General features: G+C 47.4%; 1 protein-coding gene across 1 annotated transcript in view; it reads right to left on the bottom strand.

Annotated features, from left to right (window-relative positions):
* The window catches only part of LOC115645405 (sodium channel protein type 5 subunit alpha-like), a 120909-nt gene that overhangs the window by 64711 nt on the left and 38920 nt on the right, over nt 1-17278 (bottom strand). The window contains 3 exon segments of the mRNA XM_030550005.1: nt 3661-3901; nt 6846-6931; nt 10794-10988. Of these exon segments, the coding sequence (XP_030405865.1) occupies nt 3661-3901; nt 6846-6931; nt 10794-10988 (522 nt within the window).

Raw genomic sequence — 17278 nt, 5'->3', positions numbered from 1 at the left:
ACTACCAATGATAGACTCCAGGGCTGCTGCTAACTTTATAAATGCTGAGGAAAACAAAACCCTCCAGATCCCTTTCCAGCTGAAACTCACACTGGACCTTGTGGAGAAGATGGATGGGTTGCCCCTATTATAGGGACCAGTGACTCAAGAGATGGTCTCCTTAGAGGCTGCAGTGGAAGGGCACTGCAAAACAATATGCTTAGATATGATCCACTTCTCATTAATACTTGGCATTCCTTAGTTGGCATGGTATGACCCTTGTATTTCCTGGTGGTGGAAGAGCATTAGCTTCTCCTCCGAATACTGTCAGAAAGTGTGCCTCCAAGGAACAACCAACCACCAAGTGACCCACACCTGGGGTCCCTGGATGAGAGGAGACCTTCAGAAGCAGAATCTCAAATGTCGGGGGCTAGCCATATGAGAACAGATTCAGTCCAGAATCTCAGCCTCGATGACAAGTACTACAACTACCTGGATGTGTTCAAACAGAAAAATGCAGACTCACTGCTCCCACACAGAGACTACAACTGCCTGATAGACCTACAGCCTGTGGCAAAGGTGACCTACCTACGGATATATTTCATACAGCAGGAAATGCTCCATGGATATATCCAGTAAAACCTTGCCAAGGGCTTCATTTGGCTATCTATCTCTCCATCAGGTGCACCAGTCCTCTCTGTGAAGAAGGATGGGTCACTAAGTCTCTGTGTAGACAATTGTGCTCTCTGACTGGGAATCAAGTGATTATTCATAACCAGTACCCCTTGCCCCTAATTTGAAATTGCTTGACTGCCTGAGGACTGCCAGGATCTTCATAAAACTAGATCTTCAGGGAGCATACAATTGATTGCACATAAGGCTTGGGGATAAATGGAAGATTGCTTTTCGTACTCAGAATGGGTATTTTGAATGCTTAGTGATGCTGTTTGGCTTAATCAATGTCCCTGCAACATATCAACATTTCATGAACGATGTGTTCAGGGATATCCTGGATCAGTATGTGATTATGTACCTCAACAATATTCTGGTATTTTCCAAGAATCTGGAGCAGCACTACTAGCATATCCAGTCTGTCCCAGGGAGACTACAGAAACATGGGTTGTACACCAAATTGGAAAAGTACACCTTTGAACAAGCCACAATTTAATTTTTTTGAGTACACCATCTCCCTGGAGGGAATCTAGATGGATCATCAAAAGGTGGAAACCACTTGCAACTGGACAGCACCTTGGGCCCTTTGGTAACTGAAGAACTTCCTGGTCTTTGCAAATTTTATAGGAGTGTCATCATTAACTTCTCCCAATTAATAACTCCCTTGACTTCCCTCCTCTGCAAAGCTGTGTAATTTTTTCAGTTGACTGAAGGCCAACTCACTTTTGCCCAGCTAAAGGCTGTCTTTACCATGGCCACAGTCCTGGCACACACAACTTGTCCATTTATAGCGGAAACAGATGCATCCAATGTGGCCCTAGCAGCGGTACTATCACAGTGACTTGGATCCCATCAGTTCTGCACCCTTATGCATTTTAGTCTCAAAAAACTTACTCCCACAGAGATTAACTATGAAATACTGGATAGAGCTGCTCACCATAAAAACTGAATTTGAAGAATGGCATCCCCACCTTGAGGGAGATTGGCATCCAGTACAGGTCTTCACTGACCATAAGAACCTCAAGTACCTCTGCAAAACCTATTGAACCAGAGGCAGTTAAGGTGGGCCTTGTTCTTTTCTTGGTTTGAGTTTACAACTACCTATTGCCTAGGAAAGTGAAATGGGAAGCCAATATTCTATTGCAGAAGTAGGTATACTACCAGATAAGTGAAGAACTGACTTCCAAGCCTTCCTACCACCTCAAGTCCAGTAACTTTGCCAATGTCACAATTCAGGGAGACCTACTCTTCCTCATTTGATCCGCCTCCAAAGAAGACCCACTTGCCCAAGGGATGCAGTTCATGCCACTGGTAGCTAAGATGCACCGTTCCCTGCAGGATGGAATAATATACTTTGATGAGCACATATATTTGCCCCCAGGGCAACCCTGACTGGAGGTGCTATGGCTGTGCCATGATACTCCAATGGTGGGTCACTCTGGCTACCGGAAGACTCCCGCATGGTTGCCCATTTTTTCTGTTGGCCCCACATGTGGGCTGAGGTTCAAGCATACACAGACTCCTACGAATGGTCTGCATGTACTAGGATGCCCCAAACCAGAACCATTGGCAACTTGGCAAGCCAGGAGTCTCCAGGGTTACTATCAGCCTAGTCTTCACTGTGGAACTCCCAGTGTCTGATGGCCACACTGTAGTCAGAACGGTTGTGGACTGCCTAACCAAAATGGCCCACTTCACCCCTGCAACCATCTGCCCTCTGCTGAGGCTACTGCCCAACTCCTACTGCACAGTAGGACTCTATGGATTCCTAGACCACAAAGTTTCTGACCAAGACCCATAGTTCACCTCATGCTTCTGGCATGAAGTATTCAGGCTTCTGGACATCCATATATACACCTCCATTGCATACCACCCCTAAACAGATGGACAGCCTGAACAGGTGAACCAAGGACCGGAGCAGCATTTGAGGTGCTTTGTAAATTATCATCTAGCTAACTGGTCCATACTGCCATAGGCAACATTTTCTTACAATGCTGACCATGCCTCTATGGGTTGGAGTCCCTTCTTCGTTAATTATGGGTTCCATCTCCGTTTCCACTCAGTATTACCAATAGCTTCCCTGAACCCTGCCACCACCAGCTTGGTCCATCAGATCCATCTTATTCAGGAAGTACTCAAGAACCACCTAGAAGAGGTGAAGAAGGCCTACAAAATGCATGTGGACCATCAGCAGGAAAAAATTCCAGTATTTATGGTAGGCCAGAAGCTGTGGCTTGTGGCCAAACACCTCCAGATCAAATGACCTTCCTGCAAATTGGACCACCAGTTCTGGGGATCCTTCCCAATTATGTCAGCAGATTAACTCAGTTACCTTCAAACTCCAGCTTCCCCAATCTCTCAAAATACACCCAGTTTTCCATGTTTCCCTTCTGAAGCCCTACACCAAGAACCCGTTCCTTGACTGAAACACATTGCCACCTCCACCAGTCAAAATCCAGAGTCACAAGGAATATGAAGTGCATGCCATCCTCAGTACCCAATGGATATGCAGCTGTCTGCACTATCTGGTGAAATGGCAAGTTTACAACTACCAAAAATACACTTGGGAGCTTGCCTCCCATGTCCACGCCCTTGACCTGATGGAGGAATTCACCAGTCTGAATTGGCACTGTCTCTGACTCTGACCTCCCAGTACCTGATTCTGCCTGCCTCCCAATTCCTGCTCCAAACACTAGGTATGACTGCCCTTGTCTCTGTCATGACATCCTGGGTTGGAGGGAACATGTTCAGATATTCTGTGGGGAAAATGCATGCACAGTCTGGCACGCACTAGGAAATGTGAGACACTGGAGCATGCTTAGTTAAATGAAAAAATGAAAAAAACCTTCAGCCTGAGACAGGCACTCAACATGAAAAAATTTCAGCCTAAACAGCTAATTGACCAAGTTATAAGCAACTAAAAACAGGGTCTTATATGGGAAGTATCAGACAACCTTAATAATAGGCAGTTACTAGCCCTGTCTATAATGAGCATAAGATTTCACTTACGTAGTTGACCGTAAAAATCATGTTTCTAAGAGCTTCTGTCATCGTATGGTGCTCTAGTGCCATGAAGATGGTATTCACCACAATGCAAACAGTGACAGTGAGGTCAGCAAATGGATCCATTACTATAAGCTTCAGTTTCTCCTTGAATTGTATCCACAGTGGGTAACAGTCCCAAATGAGATATTTTTGGGCAAAGCGATTCCAGCATGAAGGACGTTTCCATTTTGACTCTTCCAGTTTAAGTGGGAAGGAGGACAAAGGGACAGTTAAGTAATTTATGCTGAATTATATGCCAAGAAAAGAATTTTAGTTAACCATAGCACATATAATTTATTTTAATCCCTCCACATATGACCAGGAAAGTATGGTCTTTAATCAAATCGGTGCTAGCATTGACTCCTCAGGCATTCTGAAGTAAAATTTCCTCTCTTTGTTCCAAATTAAACTAACTGAATTAAGAAACTACAAGTTGTCTGCAAAGACTGAACAGTAGAAATGAGAGAGGTTCCTAATGTTCTATGTTAGGGGAGAAGGAACTCAGGTGGTTGGGGACTGCACTCCCTCCTCAATAAACTCAGTGTATGTTTACACTAAAGTGGGAGGTGTAATTTTCAACTTGAGTAGACATGCATATGCCATCTTGTGTGGCCAAGGAAGCAGGGGCAGTGGCTTGGGGTATATGCCTGCGTACATAATTAGGACCTCAGACAGATTGTACTCTGACAACCAGCTTAAACTGCTGCCTGTGCTACCATGGCCACACTGCTATTTTTAGCATATTAATTTGATTAAAGCTCCCTCTTGACGAAGATATCCTTCTGGAATCCCAATGTGGTTTAAGATCATCTTCGGGCACCATCAACATGACAAATGTTGCATGACAGATCCAAGAGAAGCGTAGAGAACAACACCAGCCACTGTTTATGGCATTTATTGACCTAAGGCCTTTGATTCCATCATTTGTGAAGCATTATGGAAGGTGCTGTCTAGGTTCAGTTGTCCACTGAAGTACATTTGTGTTCTCAGGCTACTTCATGATGGGAAGGCTGCCATCGTCCTCTCTAATGGGTTGGAGATGGAACTGTTCACCATCCATACTGGTGTTAAGCAGGGCTGTGTTATTGCCCCCAGCCCTTTTTTCCATATATCTTGCTATAATCTTGATTCTTATTCATGAATGCCTTTCTTCAGGAATTGGGATTATTGCATCATATGGACGGCCAACTCCACAATCTGCAGAGTCTTCATTCTAAAATCAAAGTCACCAGGACTGTTATTACGGTATGCTGACAACTGTGCTATTCTCACGTACACTGAGGATGACTTGCAATCCACCCTAGATCTTTTCTCAGGCTCCTATCATAGCCTAGGACTTTCCCTCAACGTTGGGAAGACTGAGGTCCTCCACCAACCTGCCCCAGCAAAAGTTGCCCACCTTCTCCCACAAATTATCATTGATGGTGAACCCCTGGAAAATGTTGAGCACTTTCCTTACCTTGGTAGCCACCTCTCTCAGACAGTCAAACTTGGTTTAAAGATCAAACACAGGATCTATTGTGCCAGCGTATCCTTCAGAAAGTTGTTTCATTATGTCTTTATTGACAGAGATCTGCAGATGGAAACTAAGATCCTTCTACAGCACAGTAGTCATCTCCACTCTTTTTGTGGGTGCAATACATGGGTGACATAATCAAGCCCTCTTAAGCATCTAGAATGGTACCAACAGTGCTTCCTTAGGAAAATTATCTGTATCAGATGGGAAGATCGTCGCACCAATGCCAGTGTTTTCTCTGCAGCTAACATCACCAATGTTTAGACAAAGATTGTGAAACATCAACTTTGCTGGGCTCGTCATTGTGTGTGGATGGCTGATACTCATCTTCTGAAGCAAGTCCTCTTTTCTCAAATTAGTCATGATAAGAGTACCCAGGGGGGATAGAGGAAATACTACACGGGCACCCTGAAAGTATATCTTAAGAAGGGAGGCATTGACCCCACACATTGGGAAGAGCTGGCTGGCAATAGACTACAATGATGTCACATCATTCATCAAGCCTCAGCATGTTTTGAACAGAATCGCATTGCTCAAGAGTCTGAGAAACAGCAAAGGAGGAAGGAAAGGGTACAGCATCCTGACCAGCAGTTGTGCCTTCTCCCAGCAACCACCTGTCACATATGTGGAAAAACCTGTACAGCATGAATTGGACTCCTCAGCCATCTTAAGTCTCATCAATGACTTTTCCCCGCAGACATCATCGTTGTATCGAGGGATAGCAGCCAACAATTACTAATTTGACTAGAGCTAGCATGTATATGTCTATCCAAGCAGTGTAGACATACCCTTAGATGTTGAATGCTGATGTCGCTGGAGGGCATGTGTGCAGCCCCAACCGATATAGCTCTGACAGAGGTTCTGTGAGCTTGATGCTGGGGTCACCAAGCATCCAAGTGAAGGTGGAGGCATATGTTTATTATTTGTGATGATTTAAAATTATTAATAATGGCTAACAAACTGGGTTTTGAAGATCTGAAGTCAGAGGAATGTCATATGTTTATAACCAAATCTCATTTTAATTCCAAGCAACCCAGAGTCTTATTTTCATTGCCAAGAATTCAAGAGTAAAGTTGTCCCGGGTTTTCCCCTTTCTGGCTTTTTTCAAGTCAGCTACAGTGCCATGTACAAGTAAAGTGGAACTGCAGAGTATATGTTTTCCACATTATTTTTCGCCATTTTAATTGACAAGGAGTTTTTCTTCTCACACCTCTAGTTTTGATGGCTATTTAATAGTACAAGAATCCTATCTCTCAACTATACCTTATTTTGAGGGATGTCACTCATTTTTGTCCCTACATCCAATTCAAATTTGATGTTACATCACTTATTGATTATTATTAACATTAGAAATAATCATGAAACTGAGGTTAGATAATGAATTATTTACACTACTGGAATAAATCCCATAGCACTTTTGGGTCTCTGTCACACAATGTCCCACATTTAGGCCTTGACAGGAAGGTGACTTATGACAATAGTTGTTTTACTAAAACTTATCTTTATTTACAGTATAGCATCCATATATGCTCTAGTAATTTTTTAAATTACATTGATTATTTATTTATAACAATTTGATTTTTCAGATCAACTTATACTAAGTTTGCATTAAAGAACACTGAAGAATGACTTACTTGTGGCATCGGCAATAATATTGGTTGCGCTCATTATCCTTTGTCTTTGAACTGGATTGTTTACAGAGTCTGCTGATATCTGCTCCTTTGGTTAGGAAAATAATATAAAATAAGAGGCAGATGTGGCTAACTGTTGTTTAGTATACAAGTATAATGGAGCATAAGGTAAATGGATCACATTAAATAAGGATTCCAACACAACTTTGCATTATTGTATGGATGTAAAAACACTAGCAATAACAAAAAGTCATATGAAGTCAAAGGGCACTTCTGAAATAAAACCTACTATGATTCAGAAAACACCTTCCTTATGAAATCATTCATTTAATAACAATAATTTTGTCATTATTCTGAAAGTGTGAAAACTGAAATTTGATTGGAAACCAATTCTTTACTAGGCAGTAGCCTAAACTATTTCATGAATATACTGTAACATATTAAATAATTTTAGGCTAGGAATGGAATTAATAATTTTCCCCCAGTATTTGTTGAATACTGAAGTTAGGATTTAGTATTCGGAGAACACTGAATATAAATCCCCATCCTGCTTCAAGAAATGGGAGGAGCAGGTAAATAAACTGCAACATCACATTGGACATATTCAAATACTTACCAAGATTCATCACATACCATGTTATCACATGCAAGCACATTTTATAAACTGAAAGATTAATGGATAGATCAGATGCAGGGAAGAAGGTAGACACCTGGAATGCAGGAGCAATGCCGGAGTTGGGGAAGAGGAACAGAAGCTGGGACTACAGATTTAGAAATGGGATAATAAGAGGAAGCCAGTCAAGTAGGATGGAACTGTTGATAGGCCAAAGCATAACCTATGGTAATAAGGGGGGCAGTTATTTTAGGCATTCAGTGTTTGCAGAGGTTAAGGGTTTTTTTGATAGGGGAAAGGAGGGAATATTTTAATCCAATCAAAGATTCATCCCATCCCTACTTGAGACAATTTATTTACAAAAATGCAAATGTCATAAAAACTGAGCATTTTCCTCACATTTTTATTCAGAAAGTGAATTTATCATTGAAATTAAAATGATTTAAGATGTTAGTAGATTTGCATTCTGATACTATACAGTTTATTTTTGTCTATCAAATATTCTGATGACTTTAAGTGCTAAGGAAAACTTGGTTGATATGTTAAGACTAAGTCCCTTGTTTTCAACAGTGGTCAAGAAGTTTTGTTAAATTGTTATAAGGCCTAATAAATTCACTTACAATGTAGTGCCATGCAGGAGCCCTGCTTCCTTCCTCAAGGAGCTGGGGACCCACTTTAGAATGTGAATGGTTGGAGGTGTGGGGGTACTCTGTATCCTTCCCGCCCCCCTCCAGCCCTGGTCTTTTGCAAGACTTACCCCTGAGCTATCCAGATAGTTTCCTCCTCATCCTTGGACTCTCTCCCCCAAAAGCTCAGAAGTTCCTGATTATGCTTTTCTCTGTTGGAGTCATAACTCCTTGGGGCTGGGTGGGGATCGAACATGATGATCTGACCCTCATCCCAGTACCCTGGCAGGGCAGGGATCAGCTGACTGGAGACAGGTGGGACTTAATTCAATCTCTGTAGAGCCTGTAAGTGCTGCCTCACATAGGGAACAGTACTTAGATTTAAGCCAGGTGTTTGTAGGACAGCTCTGACATGGCTGAGATGGGGCAGATGAGTCTGGCAGGGAGGCACTGCAGTGGCAGAGCCATACGGTTAAAACCACCATGCTGCTATTTAACCAATCCGAGGAGGTGGAGGAAGATTATAAATCTTAACAGCACAAAAATGAATAAAAATAAAGGTTTTAAAACAAAATGATTAGGCGAAACTAAACCACTAGTTTGTTCCACCACCAAGGCAAAGAGAATGTGGTGACTGAACTCAAGGGAGGAACTTAGTCCTGGGGCCTCTAGCAACAATACTGGACCACTTCCAAATTCCACAGATAGGAGGCATTAGCCTATGAGAAATGAATAAAGAGAGAAGCTGTGCAACAGAATGTATGTACCCAGAAAGACCAAATAATTAAGAAATCAATTTGCAAACATCTAGAAGACAATAAGGTTATAAGTAACAGTCAGCACAGATTTGTCAAGAATAAATCATGTCAAAACAACACAATCACTTTCTTTGAGAGGGTAGCAAGCCTTATGGATGGAGGGAAGTGGTAGATGTGGTATATCTTGGTTTTAGTAAGGCTTTTGATATTGTCTTGCATGACCTCATAAACAAATAAGGGAAATATAACCTAGATGGAACTATTATAAGGTGAGTGCATAACTAGCAGGAAAACTGTTCCCAGAGAGCAGTTATCAGTGATTCACAATTAAGCTGAAAGGGATTATCTAGTGGGGTCCCACAGGGATCATTTCTGGGACCAGTTCTGTTCAATATCTTCATCAAGAATTTAATAAATGGCATAGGGAGTACATTTATAAAGTCTGTCGATGACACCAAAGTAGAGAGGGGTTGCAAGTGCTTTGGAGGATAGAATTAAAATTCAAAATGATCTGGACAAACTGGAGAAATGATCCGAAATAAATAGGATGAAATTCAATAAGGACAAATGCAAAGTACTCCACTTAGGAAGAAATAATCAGATGCACACATACAAAATGGGAAATGACTGCCTAGGAAGGATTACTGCAGAAAGGGATCTGGGGGCCAAAGTGGACCACAAGCTAAATATGAATTAACAGTGTAACACTTTGAAAAAAAAAGCAAACATCATTCTGGGATGTTAGCAAGAGTGTTGTAAGCAAGACACGAGAAGTATTTCTTCCGCTTTACTCTGCACTGATTAAGCCTCAGCTGCAGTATTGTGTCCAGTTCTGGACACCACATTTCAGGAAAGATGTGGACAAATTGGAGAAAGATAAGAGAAGCACAACAGAAAAGATTAAAGGTCCAGAAAACATGACCTATGAAGAGAGATTGAAAAAAAACTGAGTTTGTTCAGTCTGGAGGACAGAAGACTGAGGAAGGACGTGATAACACTTTTCAAGTACATAAAGGATTGTTACAAGGAGGAGTGAGAAAAATTGTTCTCCTTAACCTCTGAGAATAGGACAAGAAGAAATGTGCTTAACTTGCAACAAGGATGGTTTAGGTTGGACATTAGGAAAACCTCCTGTCAGGGGTGGTTAACCACTGGAACAAATTGCTTAGGGAGGTTGTGGAATCTCTGTCATTGGAGATTTTTGAGAGAGTTTGGACAAATACCTGTCACGGATGGTCTAGATCAGGGATCGGCAACACGCCCGTCAGGGAAATCCACAGGCGGGCCGGTTTGTTTACCTGCAGAGTCTGCAGGTTCAGCTGATCGCCGCTCCCTCTGGCTGTGGTTCACCGTTCCAAGTCAATGGGGGCTGCGGGAAGCAGTGGCCAGCACATCCATTGGCCCACGCCGCTTCCCGCAGCCCCCATTGGCCTGGAATGGCAAACCATGACTAGTGGGAGCTGCGATCGGCCGAACCTGTAGACACTGCACGTAAACAAAGCGACCTGGTCCACCAGCGGATTTCCCCGACGGGCCACATGCCAAAGGTTGCTGATCCCTGGTCTAGATAATACTTAGTCCTGACTTGAGCGCAGGGGACTGGACTAGAAGACCTCTTGAGGTCCCTTCCAGTTCTACAATTCTATGAAAACACCAACATATCTGCAATCCATTACTGTCTGGTAAAATATCAGGTCTACTGGATTTGAAAGTGTTACTTTAATTTTAAAAGATTTAATTATAGTTTGGACTGATGTTCCATGCTTCTATCCCACCAATGCATATGTTGTTGTGTGAGAAATTACCACCATTGTTCTTGAAAACAAACAAAAAATTATGACTAAGATATGAGCTGTATTTGTTTTAATCAATGACTGTTTTTACATAATAAAAGGGAAAGAAAAGGAGTGTTATGTGATGTGTATTCTGTACTGTACATAATAAAGTACAGACCTGCTCTTTCCTTAGTAGTTCCTCAGCTTCCTGACACAATTTCTTCTTTGCCTGTGTTTCAGCAAGAGTGGCATTGTTTTGTTCTTCATATGCCATGATTACTACAGCCAGAATCAAGTTGAAGAGATAAAATGAGCACAGGAAGATGACCACCACAAAAAAGATCACGTAGGTCTTTCCAGAAGTTCGGATGGTCTGTGGGCACAAAATAAATGTTGTCACACGTATTTTAAAACAAACATAGTTAATTACAGTCTCCATATTGTGACGTAAGTCAACATATAGTACTGTTTTCTTAAAACAAACTTTCGGCAACTTGTTTCCTGGCCTGTGTTATCCAGGAGGTCAAACTAGATGATCTAGGAATCCCTTTTGACCCTCAAGTCAAAGACTATGAATCTATGACTATCAAGCTGTCTGGAGTAGCTCATGAACATGAGTGCCAACCTCAGGGCAGACTCTTACAAATCAGGCACAAACTCCAAATTATGTTCCATAATTAGACTTCACCAACCAAGTACCAAGTGTGAACTCCTCAAGCACTATAACAGCTTTAACATGGAGTCACAGCCAGTCCTCTTGGACACTCAGGTCTATCTTGCCACGCAGACAAGCCTGCCTTTGTGACAGATGATCCTGTACACAAAACATCACAACAATTATTCAGGCTACTCCCAGTCCCAAAGGACCAATCACTTACCCCAGGTCAATTATACCTTAGATCTCTCACTAGACACAACACTTGTAGCCAATCCTGTAATAAACTAACTAAAGTTTTATTAACTAGGAAAAAGAAATAAGGAAGTTATATACTTGGTTAAAGCAGGTAAGCATATGCAAACAAATGAGCTACAGTCTTAGGTTCCAAAAGGTAATAGAAACTGCCGCAATATACAAGCTTTCTATGTCTCTAGAATTAACTGAAGCCAAGCAGCACAGGGATTACACTTGCTTATACTTAGAAATATTGCCCTCTACAAATTCCCAGCAGCACAGTGATACAGTTCCTTCTGGTCAGGGCTTTTTATTTCCTTCCCTCAGAGTTCAAACTGACAGGACAAGTGTTGGCACCTGTCTCCTTTTCATGGGAGGAGAGTGGACCAACAAAGTCTTTGTCCTTTGATGTTTCACAATGGCTCATTTGGTTTCAATGGGACTTCTTGTGTGGATGACCAGCACTTTACATTAATTAATTCTTCTTTCATGTTTGGTGAGTTACATGGTTACATAGTTTAGAATGCAAGCACTCAACATAACTTTATACCATGGGATACAGATGTTATAAGTAAGATCAATACATGCTACCCCCTACAAGCATTTCATCAAGTCTAAACACTAAACACATTCTTATAAGCTTAACATTTGTTCTTCTTCGAGTGATGGCTCACATCCATTCCAGTTAGGTGTGCGCGCCGCGCGTGCACGTTCGTCTGAAACTTTTTACCCTAGCAACTCCAGTGGGCCGGCAGGTCGCCCCCTGGAGTGGCGCCGCCATGGCGCTCGATATATACCCCTGCCGGCCCACCCGCTCCTCAGTTCCTTCTTACCGCCATGTCGGTCGTTGGAACTGTGGAGCGCGGCATAGCTGTCCTCCACATCCCTAGCTCTCCTTGTTAACTATCGTTAGTGTTACAGTTGTTAGTTAGATCGTTAAGTGTAGTTAGTTAAGTAATTAGGTGTAAATAGTATTGTAGATAGTTGTTCGCCGGGGGCTGTAGCCCTTCCCGGCACCCGGCACCGGGCTCATGCCTGGTTCGCCGGGCTTTAAGCAGTGTGCGGCCTGTAAGAAGCCTATGCCTACCAGCGACCCCCACGACGCGTGCCTGAAGTGCCTGGGGGAATTGCACAGATCGGACAAGTGCCGCATCTGCAAGGCTTTTAAGCCCAGGACAAAAAAGGAGAGAGACCAAAGACTCAGGACTCTCCTCATGGAGGCGGCACTTGACCCGGCGGCTTCGCAGGCCGTGATCTCGGCGCCGGCACCGGATCGCACCGGCACTGGGAAGACTCCTCGGCACCGACCTTCTCCGGCACCGGGTGCAGAGCCGAGACCGTCAGTGTCTGCTACTCCAGCCAGGCAGACCCGATTGGAGCGCCCGGCATCGACATCGGCCGCGGCGCCACCGGCACCGTCGACTCCGGGCCCGGTGGGTCCGTCGAGTCCGGTGCCGCCAAGCTCCCCCATAAGATCTGGGGTTGAGCTATTGGTCCCATCCACGCCGGAGACCTTCGCCTCGGCACGGGACCTTATCGCCCTAACGGAGTCTACTCAGCTGCCACCCCCGGTACCTCCGGTGCGGGTCGCATCTAAAGGCAAGCCCATGATGTCGGCACCGTCTCGGGACTCGCGCTCGCGATCCAGGTCCCGACGCCACGGTCGATCAAGATCCCACCGCCGCTCACAGTCCCGGCACCGCTCCCCTCGGCGGTACCGGTCGCACTCGCGGCACCGATCGACCTCCAGACGGTCGCGGTCTGACTCCAGCCGCCGATACCGGCACCGTGACTCCAGGAGCCAGTCCCGCCGTCACTCGCCGCACCGGTCGACCTCCCAGCACCGAGCTGGTGGCAGGTCCCGGTCCCGGTCGACCTCCCGGCACCACATCGGTGGCAGGTTCCGGTCCAGGTCCCGATCCCGACACCGAAGCAGCGGCCGGTACCGGTCCAGATCCCGGCACCGAGACAGAACCCAGTCCCGATCCCGGCACCGCTATGACTCCCGGTACCGATCCCCGGCACCGAGAAGATCTTCGGTGCCGACCCGCGCAGACCCTTACCAGCCAGGGTCGGCCCCGCCATGGCCTTCTAGGCAGCCGTCGGTGTCTTCACAGACAGACAGCGTGTATGCGCTGGGCACCGACAGGCAGGCGGTACTATTCCAAGACCCTCCGCAACAGGACCAAGGTCCGCAGCAGTGGGGGTTTTGGACCCCCTGGGCATACCATCAAGCCCAGGGCCCCCAACAGCTTCCTGCTAGGCCTGCGACGGCGGAGCACAGGGTGCCGGAAGCTTCGTTGTCTCACCCCCCTCCCTCCCCGGATGGAGAGGAAGGATCTAAGCAGCAAGACTCCACTCTGGCTCCTGAGACAGAGGCGAGGGCCGAGGGAGACCCCCCATTGGACACTTTCTTGCCGGGGGCCTCCTCATCCTCCTCCCCTGATGAAGCAGTGGCTGGCACCTCCTCCAGTAGCCCTCCCCCGCTGGATCTCAGGGCGCACCAAGACCTCCTTAGGCGAGTAGCTCAGAATCTGAGCCTACAAGCCGAGGAGGTCTCTGAGATCGAGGACCCGATTGTCACCATCCTCTCGTCTGATGCTCCCACCAGGGTGGCCCTACCCTTCATTAGGACGATACAGGCCAACGCCAATACAATCTGGCAGTCACCGGCCTCCATCCCCCCTACGGCGAGGGGCGTCGAGAGGAAGTACATGGCCCCCTCCAAAGGCTACGAGTACCTCCACGTCCACCCGACACCGTGTTCCCTGGTGGTGCAGTCGGTGAACGACAGGGAGCGTCATGGGCAGGAAGCTCCAGCCCCCAAATCCAGGGAGGCCAGACGTATGGACCTCCTTGGACGCAAAGTCTACTCGGCTGGGGCCCTGCAGCTCAAGGTTTCGAACCAACAAGCCCTGCTCAGCAGATACGCGTTTAACTCGTGGGTGGCAGCGGACAAATTCAAAGAGCTGCTGCCACAAGACGCCCGCCAAGAATTTGCGGCCATTCTGGACGAGGGCACGAAGGTTGCACGAACCTCGTTGCAAGCTTCTTTAGACGCTGCAGACTCGGCTGCCCGCACCCTCACCTCGGGGGTAACGATGCGCCGTATCTCCTGGCTGCAGGTCTCTGGCCTTCCACCGGAGCTCCAACATACCATCCAGGACCTCCCGTTCGAAGGCCAGGGCCTGTTTTCGGAAAAGACAGACCCCAGACTTAAGAGTCTCAAAGACAATCGGGTCATTATGCGCTCCCTAGGGATGCACACGCCGGGAACGCAGCGCAGACCCTTCCGGCCACAGCAGCAGCAGCAGCGCAGGCCATACCCCCAGTTCCGCCAACGGCAGGACCTCAATAGGCGCCGTGGCAGGAATGGAAGGCGTAGGCATTCGGGGAACCAAGGGGGGCAGAATCAAAGCTCCTCTAAGCCCCCGCCTGGACCCAAGCCTTCGTTTTGAAGGTGCGCCTGAGGGCGCAGTAACAGTTTCCCCCACAGATCCTTCCCCCCCGTTTTCCAACCGCCTTTCGTTTTTCCTTCCGGCGTGGACCCGAATAACATCGGACCGCTGGGTCTTGCGTACGGTGCAGACAGGATACCGCCTGCAGTTTATATCGTTTCCTCCTTCCCGCCCCCCTTCCTCGTCCCTCTTCAGGGACCCCTCTCACGAGCAATTCCTTCGACAGGAGGTACGGACGCTCCTCAACAAAGGAGCTATAGAGGCGGTTCTGGAAAACGAGAAAGGCAAGGGGTTTTATTCCCGCTACTTTCTGATCCCCAAGGCCAAGGGAGGCCTCAGGCCTATCCTCGACCTGCGAGAGCTAAACAAATACATGGTGAAGTTGAAGTTCCGCATGGTATCCCTGGAGACCATTATCCCATCCCTGGATCCGGGAGACTGGTACGCAGCCCTCGACATGCAGGACGCTTATTTTCACATCGCCATTTGGCCACACCACAGACGTTTCCTTCGATTCATGGTGGGCCCCCTTCACTACCAATTTGCAGTCCTCCCATTTGGCCTTTCTACGGCCCCGAGGGTATTTACAAAATGCATGGCAGTCGTTGTGGCACATCTTCGGCGCAGTCGTATCCACGTGTTCCCTTACCTAGACGATTGGTTAATTCGGGGCACGTCGGAACTACAGGTTTGCAGCCACGTCCGCGTGATCACCGGCCTGTTTGCTACCTTGGGCCTCATGATCAACATGGACAAGTCCACCCTGATCCCCGCGCAGAGGGTGGAGTTCATCGGGGCCGTCCTGGACTCCACCGTGGCCAGGGCTCTTCTGCCGTTACCGAGGTTCCAGGCATTGTCGGCGATCGTTTAGCGATTGCGGGCAGCCCCCTTGACATCAGTAAGGACATGTCTAACCCTGTTAGGCCACATGGCAGCATGCACATTTGTGACCGGTTACGCTCGGCTCCGCATGAGGCCCCTCCAGTTGTGGCTCATCGAACATTACCGGCCGGCAAGGCAGCCGCTAGACATGCTGATCACAATCCCCCAGGGGGTGTTAGATTCTCTCGGCTGGTGGCTAGACCAGTCCGTAGTGTGTGCGGGGCTCCCTTTCCACCCACCTCAGCCCTCGGTGTCCCTGACAACGGATGCCTCAGATCTCGGCTGGGGGGCCCACCTGGGAACCCTGAGAACACAAGGCCTGCGGTCCCCGCAGGAGGTGAAGCTGCACATCAACATGCGGGAGTTGAGAGCGGTCCGCCTTGCTTGTCAAACGTTCTGTCACCAGCTTCAAGGTCATTGTGTCGCGGTGTTTACCGACAACACGACGACCATGTACTATATCAACAAGCAGGGCGGCACCAGATCCTCTCCCCTATGTCACGAGGCGATGCGACTCTCGGACTTTTGTGTAGCCCACTCCATTCACCTCACGGCTTCCTTCCTCCCCGGAGTACGGAACACGCTGGCGGACCGCCTGAGCAGATCCTTCCTCTCACACGAGTGGTCCCTTCGCCCGGACGTCGCCCTCTCAATCTTCCAGAGGTGGGGTTATCCCCGTGTGGACCTCTTCGCGTCCGGGGGGAACAAGAAGTGCCAGGCATTCTGCTCCTTTCAGGGCAGGGAGCCCGGGTCTATAGCGGATGCCTTCCTTATTCCGTGGATGACCCACTTGTACTACGCATTTCCCCCGTTCCCACTGGTCCACAGGGTCCTTCTGAAGGTGCGCAGGGACAGGGCTCGCGTGATCATGGTAGCCCCGGCGTGGCCCAGGCAACATTGGTACCCCATGCTGCTGGACCTGGCCATAGCCGACCCAGTTCCCCTGCCCCTTCACCCGGACCTGATTACCCAGGAACACGGGACTCTCTGTCACCCGGACCTGCAGTCGCTGCACCTAGCGGCTTGGTTCCTGCGTGGCTGACCGGTTCTGAACTGCGCTGCTCCACCCCGGTACGGGAGGTACTTTTGGGCAGCAGGAAGCCTTCCACTAGAGCGACATACTCGGCCAAGTGGAAGCGTTTCTCCTGTTGGTGCGTGGAGAAAGGTCTCTGCCCTATGGAAGTTTCGGTGGCCAATATCTTAGACTATGTTTGGTCTCTCAAACAACAGGGTCTGGCGATATCGTCGTTGCGGGTCCACCTGGCAGCTATCTCCACCTTTCACCCCGGTGGGGATGGCCGCTCTGTTTTTTCTCACCCGACGGTGTCTAGATTCCTGAAGGGGCTGGAACGTTTATACCCTAACGTCCGACTCCCTGCTCCAACCTGGGATCTTAACCTAGTGTTGTCTCGGCTCATGGGGCCCCCCTTT

This window comes from Gopherus evgoodei, chromosome 2 (assembly GCF_007399415.2).
Source record: "Gopherus evgoodei ecotype Sinaloan lineage chromosome 2, rGopEvg1_v1.p, whole genome shotgun sequence".
Taxonomy (NCBI): Eukaryota; Metazoa; Chordata; order Testudines; family Testudinidae; genus Gopherus; species Gopherus evgoodei.
This window is presented reverse-complemented; position numbering and strand designations above follow the sequence as displayed.